At 38.2% G+C, this 15,155-nt stretch overlaps 1 protein-coding gene across 2 annotated transcripts in view; it reads right to left on the reverse strand.

The window, feature by feature from the left end:
• Positions 1 to 15,155, reverse strand: part of NOX4 (NADPH oxidase 4) — a 95,252-nt gene that overhangs the window by 1,323 nt on the left and 78,774 nt on the right. Inside the window, exons 14-17 of one of the 2 annotated variants that reach the window (XM_026044177.1) lie at positions 9,664 to 9,783; positions 6,284 to 6,392; positions 5,631 to 5,699; positions 3,737 to 3,837 (exon numbers count right to left, since the gene is read on the reverse strand). In XM_026044177.1, the coding sequence (XP_025899962.1) occupies positions 3,737 to 3,837; positions 5,631 to 5,699; positions 6,284 to 6,392; positions 9,664 to 9,783 (399 nt within the window). The remainder of the gene's footprint in view (positions 1 to 3,736; positions 3,838 to 5,630; positions 5,700 to 6,283; positions 6,393 to 9,663; positions 9,784 to 15,155) is intronic. The other variant, XM_026044178.1, reaches the window with a different exon arrangement.

Genomic DNA, 15,155 nt, shown 5'->3' on the forward strand with positions numbered 1-15,155 from the left:
GGAGAGGAGAGGGAAAAAAAATTGGTGCCCATTGTCAAGTGCCTGTGCCTAATATTTGGCTGTAAGCTCAGTATTACAGCAGTCCTGTTATGCAACCGAACAGAGACACTGACACAGCATAGCTGAGGACTCAGGCTCCATGAAGCTCAATAGGTAACTATAACTGAGCCCTTGAGCCCCGATGTTATAACACTAGCTTTAATCATGCCATTTCTCATATCAGTGCAAAGCAAATATTCATTACGGATTTTTTTTTTTCACTTTTAACATATCTATTAAATTTTCCTGTCCTGATAGTGCTCCTTTTAATGGCGAACAGTGCGATGTTAGTGGCTAGATTGGCAGAAATAATGAGAAAGTCAACTGCTTGTGATTAAGATTGTCCATCACTTACAGCCTTGGGACATCATAAACTGTATGCACAGCAGACAAGGGGGCTGCATGTGCTTTCAGCTAGAATCTTTCAGAGAATTTAGAGAATTAATGTTATCAAATGTGTGTTTTCATTAATCTAGTTAGTATAGAGGAGCACTAACTAAAACCCCAAAGACTCCCCTATCCTTAGGTACCCACCACGGGTAGCAATCTGGCTATTATGCCATGTTTCATGGACCTCCCATAGCTCAGCACCCCCCTTCTCACTAGCTTATTCCCACCACTTCCCTGTTTGATGATATTTTCCTGCCTACCTCACTTGTTTCTAGCTGGTTTCTTAGAGTGGTGCTGAGATGMAGGCAAGAGAGGAGCTGAGAGCCAGTGTCCTGTGGAGCAGCATGCTCTGACCTCGAGCTGATGGGCTTGAATTGCATATCACTTGTCTGGGTCAAGTGCCCACCTTCTCGATCGGATGAAAACACACAGCTGCATGTCACTCGGGTACAGTGTTAGAAAATCTTCTGGATACCACCAGCATGGATACAATTTGGCAAACTGTTGTAGGTTATCCTTTGTAATAACTATAGACATTAATATAGGTCTTATTCATTCAAAGCATTAAGTGAATAACTGACACCTGAAAATCATCAGTGTTCCTATGGGATTAGTAGGTCAGAGGATCCTTACATCCATTTTACAAAAAGTGAGAGACAAGGGAGAGGTGAAAAACTGTGCTTATCTAGAGAGGACAGAACCAGAACTTGAAATGTTCTGTTTTAAATCCCACACTTATTCCTAGAGAGAGATTTCTCCTTTACAATGAACAAGAAATGTATCATGCTGTTCCAAGCCTTGCCCTCCTACAGATATTAATGTWTTTTTTTTTTTCTAGGTCAGTCTCTGTCTGGAAAAAAACATATGCCTGCTTAAACTAAGCAAATTCAGAAAGCGCCATAGCAAAGGCATGATGTAAACTCTTCACAAAGAGGGCAACAGAACTGAAACACAAATGCTGGTCAGACCCCAAGCAGAAAGATGGAAAAACATGACTTATCATTTATTGTATAAACTGTCCTAATGCACAGTCTTGGGACTGTGGATGTCATTTAAAATCTCAGCAGTAGATGGCATGCTTTTGCTCTTCTCAATTTAGATAGAAGGAAAGAAATCTGACATTGGGTTGTCCCATGTTAATTTCTGAAGCTCAGACAGGGCTCAGGCACTTACAAACACACTTGCCCTATTTGGGACCCTAACAGCAAGAACAGCAGCAATGCACAAACCGCACAGCAATCGCATGGATAAAGTGATGAGAGGTTTGCCAGTTGCATGTTTATTTASTGCAACTTTTACAAAGATCTCTAGATAAAAACTAGAAAAACAATTGGTTGCCCATAAACAACCCCAAGGGGTTGATTGCAAATGCATGTGAAAGACTGAACACTGTCATCAGATGTTGCAAAAAATGTTTTTTGATTAATCTGTCCTTTTTATTTTTATTTATTTTTATTTATTTTTATTTATTTTTATTTATTTTTATTTTGTCTACATATTACAGCACAGTCATTTAGGAGACAAGTTACTGACAAGTAAGACGGATTGAAATAAAGGTAGTAGGAGATAGGGAAATGACTTGGACTACAGGAAAAAAAGAAAAAAAAAAGGAACTTCACATCTGCTCCAGAGAAACAAGAAGAGTATTTACCTAGAGCAAATAAGTTTCTGTGGAATAGCCATGTTGCAGATTATGTTGCATACGACTGTATCTATAGATACAGATCTATATGTATAAAACCTGGTGAAGGGGTGAAAAAGCATGAGAAAGCCTGTGTGATAACAATCTCCAGGATAATATAGAAGTATAAAAGCCAAAGAGGCAGATCATTACTTGAGTAATAAAAGACACCTTGCTTAGAAATGGTGGCACAATTTAAAGACCTGATGGGAAAACGCAGGAGAAATGGTACTTGAAGGTCTAATTAGGGGTAGTGAGATGGAAAGCATGAAAGAAGTATGACTACCACTAATAGCTCTATCTACATGCACYTAGAGCCTTGCAAGGAAAATGGCAAAAACCTCATCATTTTCATCTTTTAAAACTGGATTCACACAGCTAAACAAAATAAAAAAAAAGACATTAGAGCAGAGCAAAAAAGATGAGCTGTTCAAGCCTGAATCAGTGTCCGCTTGCCTCTCTGCCCCTCTATGTCCTGTTTTTGCCCATAACTCTTTACAAAACTTTTCTTGAGTGATACTGTAATAGTGGCTGGTATGGTATGACAGCCGTACTGGGACTGTCTGTTTGAGGCAGCCTGTGGGAGTCTTGGGCAAGGGACCTTATCCGGAACACCCTCAAGGCTCCAAGGCCAAGATGTGCATTGTCAGCAACTCGCATGGAGATAGGTATCTCACTGAGTGCTGGAGCTCAGTATTTCTCAAGTCCCACGTATCAGTGTCCTGTAGTTATATTCATCATCAAAGAGACAATTCACTAAGCTCTGGACAGATGTTCACTTTACAACCTGAATAGTGGAGAGCAACTTTCTGAGGAATTCCTAAATTCTGCAGCTGAAAGGGACTGTGAGAGCACTTTTCAATTAGGAGCGCCCAGATTACCATAAACAGCTAATAGCAGTGGTTTGCTTCCACTGCACTGACTTTGCCAGAAGTAGACAGGGAAAACTCACATGCTCCCTTAGGCTGCAGATGCTTTTGATGCAGAAAACTGGCAGTATCCTCTAACTTAATCAAACAAAAAAAGCTGGATCTGGAAAAAGACATTCTATGATCTAATTGCACATCCTCTCTGCTTTACAACTGTCCTGTTTTAGACTATGATATGTTTGCCTAGCACAGTAACATGSCATTGCCAAGTTTTAACAAGGAATAAAAAAAGTGCCAGGAATCTCCAGGGACAATATACACTTCGAATAAAAACAATTCAAGAGAGTCAATTTCTTCCTTGTGCCTCCGCAACACAACACTAYAAGTAACCAAAATTATAGAAGTCATCAACAACGTAAAAAAAAACATAYCTTCACATATAAAAATTACATGTATCACAAGCCAGATATTGTCTGCAGCACTGGGTGCAAAGATATCTCTGTGCAGTGAGAGGCAATACACSATTTTTATTTTCTGGGCCACTAAATATCCCAGCTGCATGGAAAGATGAACTGTTCTAGTGTTGAAAGAAATGTTTCATATCTGTCACAGAAAAATATTAGCTAATTTTAACATCAGTAGCTTGAATGATACGCTGTAAGATAAAACTCCAAAGTCATTTCCATACAAACATAGCTGCAAAAGCATAAAATCACCAAACTTCAAGCAGGCAAAATCCATTAAGACCTCTACTTACCGCCGGTTACACTTCGCAATTTCATCAAAAAGGAGTTTCCATCGTGGTCGTCCAATCAAGAGCCTTGAGTTCAGGGCTTGATATTTTTCTCCAATTATTTTCTGGAAGAAGCAAAGCATTCTGAGTTGCCTGATTTGCAGATTGCCTGTTAACCCCCAGGGCTCCCATTCCTGATACTTGCTGACTTATCGTACCATTGAGGTGTAAAACCTCAGCACAGTACTAGAGAGTTGTGACTAAAATTGCAGCCATTTCATGCACCAATACCTCTGCTCACTGCCTTTTCAAYGGCTTTCTTTGGTGTTCATTGTACATTGTTCCTCATGTAGCTGCTCATTAATCTCCCCATTAAGTTTAAACCAATTTATTTAAGCCATAAAACAATAACCACATTCCCATTACTCATTCCCTCACTGGTATTTACTGTTAAGCTGGAAGAGACATCTCTGATGTAAAAATCATATTTCTGTCTGAAGTATTTCCTTTTATCTTTATACAAGTAACTATTAAGATGACTAGGTCTGAAAAAGTAACAGGGGAAAACTTTTATTTCTCCCAGAGAATAGTTTGCCAGCTGTTTTGAGCTGCCTTAGAAGCACAAAGCAGGCAAAATCGGTCCCCAGATGAAACCAAATCCATTTCCAGCAACACTAACTCACTAGTGCTCTTGCTTATCTTTTTTATAGTTAAATGTCCTTCAGTTGCATGGCTTTACCTTCCCTTGATTTRGTGCCCTAATGCAACAGGAAGTCCCCACCTTGATGCGTCAACGGTAGCACTACATTTGATGCCAGTTTTTCTCAAAAACCACAAAAGGAAAGTGACTTTAARGAAAGATTTAAAAGGAAAAACAAAACACTATAATAAATTCAGTAGCTGCTCTGTATAGAATATTAGAAAACTTGCTTTGATTGTATGTCATTGCAACCTTGCTATGTCCTTGCAATTCTCTTAGTATTTTATTTCTAACATAACAGCTACATATTAGGTTCATCAATTAGGTATTTTCAAGTACCCCAGGCCAGCTGACATCCCCCAGGTATTAAATACCCTGAGCACTGTTCATAACCACAGTAGCTATTACATCATTTAGCTGTGTTGGATAGTGTTCCTACTGAGGTGTGAATATTATGCTGTCTCCACCTGATACAAGTCAGATGAAAATCCTTTGGGCAGGGTTCCCTACYGAATTTCACTTTTTGTAGTAATTTTCAGACTTGGTCCTGAGCCCACTACACTCAAAGGATACTTTCCAGAAGCAGTTGAGGAAAGAATCAGACCCACTTTTGCTAAATAATGTAAAATAAAAATCTTAGGTATAAATGGCCTGCAGGATATTCCAGAGTTGTGGCATGAGTCCAGTCTAGAGGCTGGCAGTATATGATAAGCAACAATTTAGTACAATTTCTGGTCCCATTCTTCAATAATTTTTTACCTTTTGTTGTTATTTAAAGTAAAAAAAAATCCAAGGTTTTCAAAACCAGCCATTTTCTCTCTAAACATTTTTCTAAAAGAAGCTTTGAGCTTGCAAGCTCCTAGAACTATTCTTCTTTGATTCTTAGCCCAGAAATGATGCAGATATTTCCCATCAAATCCTGCCAGCTGTCTGGTCTGTGGCCTGGCCTGGAAGGACCTTTTTCCTAGAAAAAGAAGATATGGATTGCTGCCCACATATAATCAAGTTAGGGCTACTAGACTAAATTTTTCTTAGCACTGTAGGGATGGACTTGCTATCCTGTCCTAGTAGTGATGAAACTACTTGAGTTTACAGCCTCATCTCCTGTTTTTGCCATCTGTAGTAATTTTACCATTTGCAGAAATTCTTGACTGACAATTTGTACTGTCTGATCCCCCAAGGTCTAGTTGGGTTTACAAACAGCATTTAGCCACATACCTGTATTCCATCTGTTTGACTGAGGTACAGCTGGATGTTTATATAGTCTGGTCGATTCTCTTGCCAAAGCTGGGAGAATGATAAAAACAGCTAGTGAAATAATATCCCTTTTCTTAATGTAAGTGTAAAGTCCACTTGTGCTTAGTATCCTGGTACACTTGGCTTTCAGCGTTGAAAATAAACTTTTTTATGAAGATGTGATATACCTACACAGGATCCCTTTGTGCACTCTAGAATCTTTTCCACGTCCTGCTCTGTACAAAATATTATTTTGCAAAGCCATGCTGCTCTTAAAATCCACCTGAAATTGTAAATCCCCCTCCTTGTTAGTCTGTCTGTTAGCCAAATGGCTAAAGGCTATTGGGACTCCTCAACCCGCAMATTCTTCTATTGTCTGATAAATTTAATGAATATGTGTCAAGACTTCTGGTACACAACAAAACTGAGCAATGAAATGCTGGTGAGAGATATCCAGGACGTCTCTAGCTGCTCCAGGCACAAGCAGAATCTGGGTCAGTTGGCCCAGACAGAGGTACTGTTGGAGCTAACTTGTTTTGGACAAGTCTGCCTTTTCTACTGCATGCCAGCTGTGTGGTATGAACATACTCTGCTTTTATTAAGTTGTTAGTATCCCTCCAAGTAACATTCATTACCTTGTCATGCAACATACAGAGCAAATCTGCAAACCAGCGGAAAGATTCAATGTCCCTGCACACCCAAATGAAGTAGAGTCTTCTGAGTTTGTAGCATTTCCAGCCGTCACTTAAAAACGAAATGTTTGGAGAATGAAAAATTACCATTTTAAAAGAAGCTTTTTTTCATGCTACAACATGTCAGCACACTGAAATGACCAAGGCAATCTAGTAGCGTGATTCCGGGAATACAAAATCTCCAGTATAGAACCAACACCCTTCACGGATATTCTTGCTATAACTGGCCAACTATATGTATGATTTGGGCTAAAAATAGAGATTCATGCATCAATATCGAACTATTTCAAAGTAGACATTCTAAGTTCAAGTGTATTATGTCAGTTCTGTATTAGATTTATATAAAATGGCCCAGAAGAGGAAAATACTGACAAATGCAATAATGTTAGGACTAATGGTGACATTATATGGGACAAACTCTGGTTTATTATAATTACTATTGTATCGGAATCGCAAAGATCAAATCAAGTAAAGGCTCCACTATATTAAGCAGTTATGTAATATATTACAGTCCTCAGAAAATGCTGGTGGGTAAAATGCTGTATTGGGCAGAACGTGGCTTTTCATTTTAAAAAAACACGACTATCATGACAAGTTTCTAATGCAAACGAAACACAAATATAGTATAAATGAAGGACTAGAACAAACTGAAAAAATAGAAATTAAAAAAAAAAATCACTGATGATTAATGAGTTCAAAAAATCAAAAACATCCAGTCAGTCTTTTTTTAAGTGGAGGGGCTGTTTGTTGTTGCTTTTATCACTGAAGTGACTAGTGAATGATTGTTTCCTCCTGTCTCCTAAAATAATCCTCAACTAGAAAATACCACTCCAAACTCATATCTCAGGAACCAATCCCATCTGCAAAGTTTTATGATTCACCTCACTACATTTACTGTGCATGATTTCAAGCAATGTGGTCCTTGGTCCAATCCAACATTCGTATTGTGTTAACACCTTTATGTAAGGATAGCTCCAGTGTCTGTCTTAAGCTCCAGTGTAAGGCTGAAGAGCTAGGCTGGAGAYGCTCAGCAGTGTGTAGGAGCTGAGAGTTCCTCACTTTTGGCATGAAATCCCCATGGACACAAGAAGGTCCTGAAAAGACTGTGAAATATTGTGTCTTTCAGGTCGCGTATTGGTATATTGTTGACTTGCAGAGTAGAATTTCCTCCACGTTTCTCCTACCACTTACACTAACAGAGGCCCTTAGGAATGGTCACAGTTTGATGTGATGGGATGAGATAACTATAAGTAGTAGCAAGAAAAATAAGCACCCTCCATCATAAAGAAGATAGAAGAAGAGAGACATGCAATGCATTTTTGTATAGAATTGCTTATCTTAGTAGCAAAACACCAGTTTGAGTAATAAAAAAAACTAGAAATCAGCTGAATAAGGAGGCTAGAATGAGGACTTTGTGGTACAATTCATGTCATAATTTTTTAAAAGAAAGACAGATTTGTTCAATGAGTAAGTGAAAAGAAGGAAAGGAGTAGGAACTAAATTTTGTTTACACAAGAGGAACACAGTTGAGCAAGAAACAAATGACTTTCAGTGTAAACTGTTCTGATCTCCTTTGGAATTGCATGCCCTTGAAAAAACAAAAAAAAAAAAAAGAAACAAAAATCCCAGGATTTTCTCAGTGTTCTCTGATGCTGGCATCATAGCACAGTTTGAATTTTCCCACCTGCCAATATCACTTTCTAAACCACGGCAAAAACATGCGGATCATCCAGGAAACCATAGTGTGYTGTAGATGTTTCTGAACATTGAGAAGCAAAGTAGGCTAAGACCATTACTTTTCCCCATGTGTAATATTACAGTGCACAAAGCAAGATTTGCTACAAAATCAGTTTACAGAATTGTTTGGAAGGCAATTTATAGGTTTATCTAGATAAATGGATCTCATCTTTCTGACACTGAAGTTTTTGGACACTAAGCTTGTAGACAACATCTGTGCACTTTTTTACTCCATCTAATACACACAGATAGAGGCAGCCATCTCATTACTTCTTGTTGGTCCATTGTTATGATATGTGACATTCTTGCTAAACACTGTCAAGGATAATCCATCATGAGGCAAATAGTCAGTTTATCCAGTTGGACCCAAGGTTTTTAGCAAAAATGCATCTGTGTTTCATATTCTCTCTCTCTGAGAGGATGATCAATACAATTTCAGGAGAAGAAAGAAAAAGGTAGTCCAAGACGGACTTGGCAAGTTGCACTATGAAACAGGTGGGGCTGATATAAAGAGGGATGATTTTCAGAAGTGCTCAGCCTGGTCTAGTCTAGATGAAGAAGAACAGGCAAAGAACCTAAAAATAAGGTTTTAATATCACTTTGGCATTAGAGACGGCTATTGGCATGATTATCTTAAAATAAATCCTTCATTGGCACATTTTAAAACCCTCCCAAAATCAGCAAGACCTTAAACACTTCAGGAAGTCTCACTGTCTTGATTGGCTATTTATACAGTGTCTATGAACCCGGAGTGCTTAACCTGTGACTGGAGCTCTTAGCTGGTACGCCTAATGACAAAAAATCAATAGCAATCATAAAAGCAACCCTACTTCAGAGGACGTAGGATGGGAATCATGTGGCCTGAATGACAGAGAAATGAGATATCAAAGTTTCAGTCTGAATGGAATTTCAAAGATGTTAGATTAAGAAAAAAAAACAAGAAAAAAAAACAAGAAAAAAGAAAGAAGAAAAAAGAGAAATGAAAGAAAAAATAAAAGAAAGAAAAAGAAAAGGGGAAAGGAAGAAATAAAATGAGAAAAGAGAAAAGAGAAAAGAGAAAAGACAAAAAAGAGGAAAGAGAAAAGAGAGAAAAAGAAAGAAAAAAGAAAATATATAAAATGAAAAAGACTTCCCTAAAATTTGTAGTTTTCAAATAGAGCTAAATATCCAAGCCTTACCTGAACCCAGTCCCAGGCAGGCCTATTAAAACCCAAATCCAGTAGAAAGTCACACCTTCCTGACTCTCAAAAACCCTAGCCTCATATAAACAGAGAATGAGGGGAACAAATCTAGCTTGAGGGTCTGTGATTATAAACAAAAATTACAGTAGAGTTGACTGGTAGCATCATACAAAGGCCAGTGATGTGAGAGAAGCCTCTGTCCCAGCTGATGTGTCTACCAGCATAACACTGAGAGAACCTTTTGGGGATAAAAGTCTCAGGTTCTCTAATTTGTCTACTTCCCTTCAAGAAAATATTCATTTATGTTATGGTAATAGAAGTTTTGAACATCTCTRAAGGTGCTTGACATGCACTGTTATGGCCCTTTGGGAAGGAAATGGCTCTAAAGGGCTTAAGGTCACTTACAGCAGTGTGTTGAGTACTGATGCAAATGGTGTAACTCCAATACCACCGGCCACACAGAGGCTGACCTCATACTTCAGGGACTCCTCAAAGGGACTTCCAAAAGGGCCATCCACATACAATCTACAGAAAGAGAAAGAAGAATTTTAGAGAAAGCCCTCTCAAGAAAATATTTACTTTTTTTACTACTTTTGGGATGCGGAATATGACAGGAAAAAACAAACAACCAAACAATCAAACAAAAAAAAAACCCAAAACACAGCAAGTTCATCTGAACATAAGGAAAAACTTGTTGACTGAGAGGGTGACAGAGCACTGGAACAGGGTGTCCAGAGGATTTGTGGAGTCTCTTTCTCTGGAGTTATTCACAACCCATTTGGACATGATCCTATGCAACATGCTCTAGGTGACCCTTCCTGTGCTGGGGAGGTTGGCCTAGTTGATCTCCAGAGGTCCATTCACACAATGTGATTCCAGGAAAGCTCTTTTCCAGGGAAGCTTTACGTGGATAAATACYGTGGTGAGAAACTAATGCTCAGGTAATAAGAAAAATATTATTATAAAATCACTAGGTAGACTCCAGGATTGCACAGGCTATTTTTTAATGAAACAAGTGGAAGATAGCTAACCCAACTGCCCTTCATGTATGGTATTAGAGGGCAAAGTGCTACATTAGAACCAGTGACAACTTGGCTAGTCATAAACAGAAGATAAAATTTGACTAATTGTGTCCACAAGTCTCCATCTTCTGAATAGGTGATAGAGCTGAGATGAACAWGAGTATCGAAATCTCCTCTTCCTGCAGTAAGGAAGAAGAATAAATTCACATCTATCTATATTCGTGTGCAGACCCAGCCTTAGCAATGACATAACTTAGATTTCCCACAACGAGGCAGCTTCTCTCACCTTCTAGTAAGGCATGGAGCTGTACTGTGAATTAAAATGGTTTTAGTGTCATCAGGGACAAGCAGGAGATATGGATTACCWTGAAGGCTACAGCTGTTTATGTTCTTTATGTTCTTATGTTCCGCTCTATCATGAACAGAACTTGAAAAGAAAATGTAATTAAGGTCCATTCAGTGTAGGATTGGTTCTCTGAATTACCACTTTTAGGTAACTAATGAGCATATCAGTGAGGTGAGACAAGCACTGAATTCAGCTATCTCATTCCCCAGCTCAACTCAAAGTATTTGCTCACAGCTAGGCTGACTGAGATCAATCTTTGGCATGACTCCATAGAAAATCTCCAATATATATATTTATATGCGCACACATACCRGTACAATTATGCAACTAAGCTAGGCATGTTGTATGACTAGTTATGCACAAGTTTCTCCTTTATATCATCAGTCAGAAAATTAAAGACAGAAGAGATGCATCCTTTACCAGTCGAAGACTTCCAACCCTCATCTGACTCTTTCCTGTAGAGCATGATTCTGAAGCATGACTTAAGATCCCATGGCTTTTACTTCAGTGCTCTGACCCTTGGCATCTTACCAAACAAGACAACATCTCGGTATCTTTGGACAAATGGTATTTGTGGGAAAATTCTTCCAGACCTGCTATTGTTGACATTTTGATATCTCATATGCCAGGCTCCTTCTCCAACATTGCCTTAACAAAATATGCAGATGCACCTACTTTCTGAAGAGTCTGGAGGCAAACTAGTTGCTTCGTATGTATGCCCTACTTTAAAACTCCTTTCTTAGCTCTTACTGTCCCTGCTGAGAGAAGAAAAGACACTGGCCCACCCACATTTATCATCAGAAAGCAACAGAATGTCTAGCAGTACAAGGTTTAAAACAGTTAAAATTAATCACCAAAATTCACAATTAATCAATCTGTATTCTGAATCTGTTTCTTCTTATGCCTTTATCTGTTTCTTCAGGATGCCTTTGCATCCTGAAGTCACTATACCTTTCTACAAATGTCTTCCTGGAGAATCTCAGGTCTTTTCCATGTCAGGCWTGCTAGTATCAGCATGATGAGAATCACAGATTTTTTTTTCCTTAATTTAGAGGCACTTTCTTTCATGAAGTGGGGCCAAGAAAAACTAAACTGGACATGTGCAAACTGCTTGTATAAATAGAACTTTGAGAGTTTTTTTTTCATGAAATGTTTTCTATTACATAACACTTTCTTTTGCATTTGCTTTTTTTTCACTAATGAAATGAAACCACTTCCGGAGTGGAGTGCAGCACCAGTTGCTTGAAGAGAGCATCTCACCACTGCACCAATGCTTGACTGAGGAGGTAAAAAAGTATCTCTTGTTTAAATGAATCAGCAGGGGTAATGCAGAGAAGCAGATAATCTCCAAAAAGGAATCTGGTCCAGGGATGTTTTGAGACAGGGATACAAATGGTCTAAGGTGCATGTCTCAACAGACATCTAACTTTGCAAATAAAAAAAAAAAAAAAAAAAATCTGAAAAAAAAGAAAAATCTGTACTGGATCACCAAGGCCAGCAGCTGACGTCCGCTGTCATTCTTTGAATAACTTTCCTGTGTTCGTTCCCCTAAGCAGATGCTGCTTAGCTGCTCAAATCTGGCAGAATCACTCCTCAGGGCATTAGGGGCATAAGCACAGGCCTGAGGGGCATTCTTTGCATTTTCTGCAAGCAGCTAACTTTGATCCGGATATACAGACTCAAAGACAACATTTGGGGTGAAAAAACAATAGCAAACAAAACAAATGCAAACCAGCAAAGTAAATTTTCCAGAAACAACCCCAGCTGATGTGACAGTAATCTTAGACTGCATGGGAGCCACTCAGACTTGCACTTAAGCCTGCTGAGGAGCTGTTTGCTTGAGGACTCTCAGAACTGTGATCTTGCAAGAGGCTAAGCAATTCCTGGAAAGTCTTTGTGCCACTGAACACCGCTGACGTGATCTGGGGTTGTAACGTGCTAAAATGCATCTGGTCACTGCAAACCAATCAAGCACGTGCATAGCTCCATTGCTGAAATCCAAGAAACTGGCTTCAATTAAATACGTGCTTCGGTCAGACTGCTCCTGTCTGTAGCCCCTAGGAAGATTTGGCCTGTGAAACGCTCCTGCCTACCCACTGCTTCCTCCTCCAAGGGGGTGAGGAGTGGTTGTTTGGACAGTAAATACAGTCGGAACAGCCAAGTGCCTCCTGCTGTGCCTGCATGTGGCCCGGCACAGAACAGCCAGGAGTCACCAAAAACAAGCATAAGAAAGAGAAATGAGGAAAAAAGCTAGAGGGATATTGCTACTGCATTAACCCACTCTACAAGACTGCCTAAAAAGACTGATTCCAAGGTTAGTAGGGGAAGATTTTGTTGAATGTTTAACATATTATATTATTTCCATTTTATGAGGAGATATAACCTTGTTGGAGATACTCAGTTAGGAATTGATCCTTTTATTGAACTCAGTGGGAAAGTAAAGTCTCCTGGTGCCATATAAAATAGACTGGTGAGGAACAGAACGCTGACTCAAACATGGACTTACACTGAGATTATGCAACCTTCATTCCCTATCAACATATTCCTTCTTTTTATTTAATAGCAATGAGAAATTTTGCATAGAAGTTCATCATTGCAAATGAAATCTCATGGTATTTGATAATAAGGCAGGCACGCTAGCAGGGCTGAAATAACTTTTYCTTGAGTTTTGTCCCAGATCTATCTCACTACCATACTATTCACTCACAGGCCCCAGCTTAATTCAATTAAAATGAAGGAAAGGAATTTAATTTTTGTAAAAGTTTAGAAATTTCCCCTTTAGGCAAACTAATTCAAATGAAGTTTTTTTCAGATATATTAATTTCCAGTCTTAAGGCTGCTCTTAATTATTCTGGCATAATTTCTCAGATCACAAACAGAGAAAAAAAAGAAAATTATTAAAAACATCTTCTAGATATCTGGTGTACATACCATTTTTCTTTATAAAATACATGTAAAGCCATGCAGAGAAATTTGAGAAAACATCAGTAAAGCTTGTTATAGAACTGGGCAGTAAAACTGCACACGTTGTTCAGGGCTGTCCCTAAACCAACGACCAGTCTCATGGAYGGAGACAACTTTCAAGTCTCATGCTACTGTCTTTCATCAGGAAATGTACAGCGATATGTGGAGATACCTTGCACACCCCTTGACTCCTTTTGATGAGACTGTGTCATTGATTTGAATAGGTTTCAGATAAAAGTCTCCCCCACCCTAAATATATATATATATATATATATTTATATATATATATATATATTTATATATATATATATATATATATAAAAAACTAAACAAACCCATTCTACATCTATCCTTTATGGTTAGCTTGTCCTACCAAAACATTAGCTCTGCTCATAATCATAATCAGTTGATAATAATAATAATCAGATGGATATGGACTGAGAACTCTAAGGAATTCAGTTGAGGTAGCTGAGACTGTCTCCTTATTCTCTCTGCCATTGCAGTAAATATTCTGCCACTGCAAAAAGTATTTTTGCAACAAAAATCYAGAGAGCTGCTTCATCTGTTGAAGACTGTAATGATACTTTATGTCATTACTCAAACTTCAGATAATAAGCGTATACTCTGACATTATTTTGCCAGAAGGTTTATGATTATTGACACAACTGCAGTACCAACAGCTTTTTATAGATGAAGAACCACCATTGAATACAGCTCAACATCCTTGGTTTGGACAGGTTTCCAAAATTACAATGGCTTTCAGGGCTTATAACTGTAACTAAATGTGACATCTGGCATGTGAGCATTCCCTTGTGTTATCCTGACATTGTGAAGAATGATGTTTTCATTAAAGAAAATAACAGCCTTTTAAACAAGTAAACTCATAAAATGCAGTGGGTCCAATTAACTTCATATATCATTTTCAATGAGATAGGAAAACATTATTATTATGATTCAAATTCCATTAGGCATCCTATCTCTTTTTTCTACAGTTTGTGCTMAATTTCAGATTGATTGTACACATTTTTCTTCTTAATTTCTAGAACATGTGCTAGAAYTTTCTTCTCTCCTCCACAAAACTTGCTTTTTCTGTTTTTACATGATTCAATTATCAAAGAGTGGATGGCCAAAAGCCCATGGATTCAATTAGCATCAGATTTGCTTCTCATAGAAACAYGTCAAATTAGTTTTATTGTTTAAAATCTAGTAAAGCCATTGGTTTTAAAACATCTCAGTTCAGTCTATTTATCTTTTACTGGAAAAAGGTAAATGAAGTCATCTGCTCTTCAGCTTGTTATGCTCTCTAGAAGCGCAACGATGACTGCAGAATTTATATTTCTGCAACATCCTCAGCATCTGAGAAAATATGTTTAAGATATGATGACATGGGCAAGAAAGTGGAAAAGTGGAACAGACACCTACAGTTTCAAGCATAATTTTACCTCTGTGCAATCTAACTTGCATTTTTCCTGCTTGGTGTTAAGAGGTTCCAGATTTCAACATGGAACTTCTTAATGTCTTTTTTTGACCAAAAAAGAAAAAAAAAAAAAAAAAAAAAAAAAAAA

Source organism: Nothoprocta perdicaria, unplaced genomic scaffold, assembly GCF_003342845.1.
Source record: "Nothoprocta perdicaria isolate Ctin4 unplaced genomic scaffold, notPer1 scaffold_352, whole genome shotgun sequence".
Classification (NCBI taxonomy): domain Eukaryota; kingdom Metazoa; phylum Chordata; class Aves; order Tinamiformes; family Tinamidae; genus Nothoprocta; species Nothoprocta perdicaria.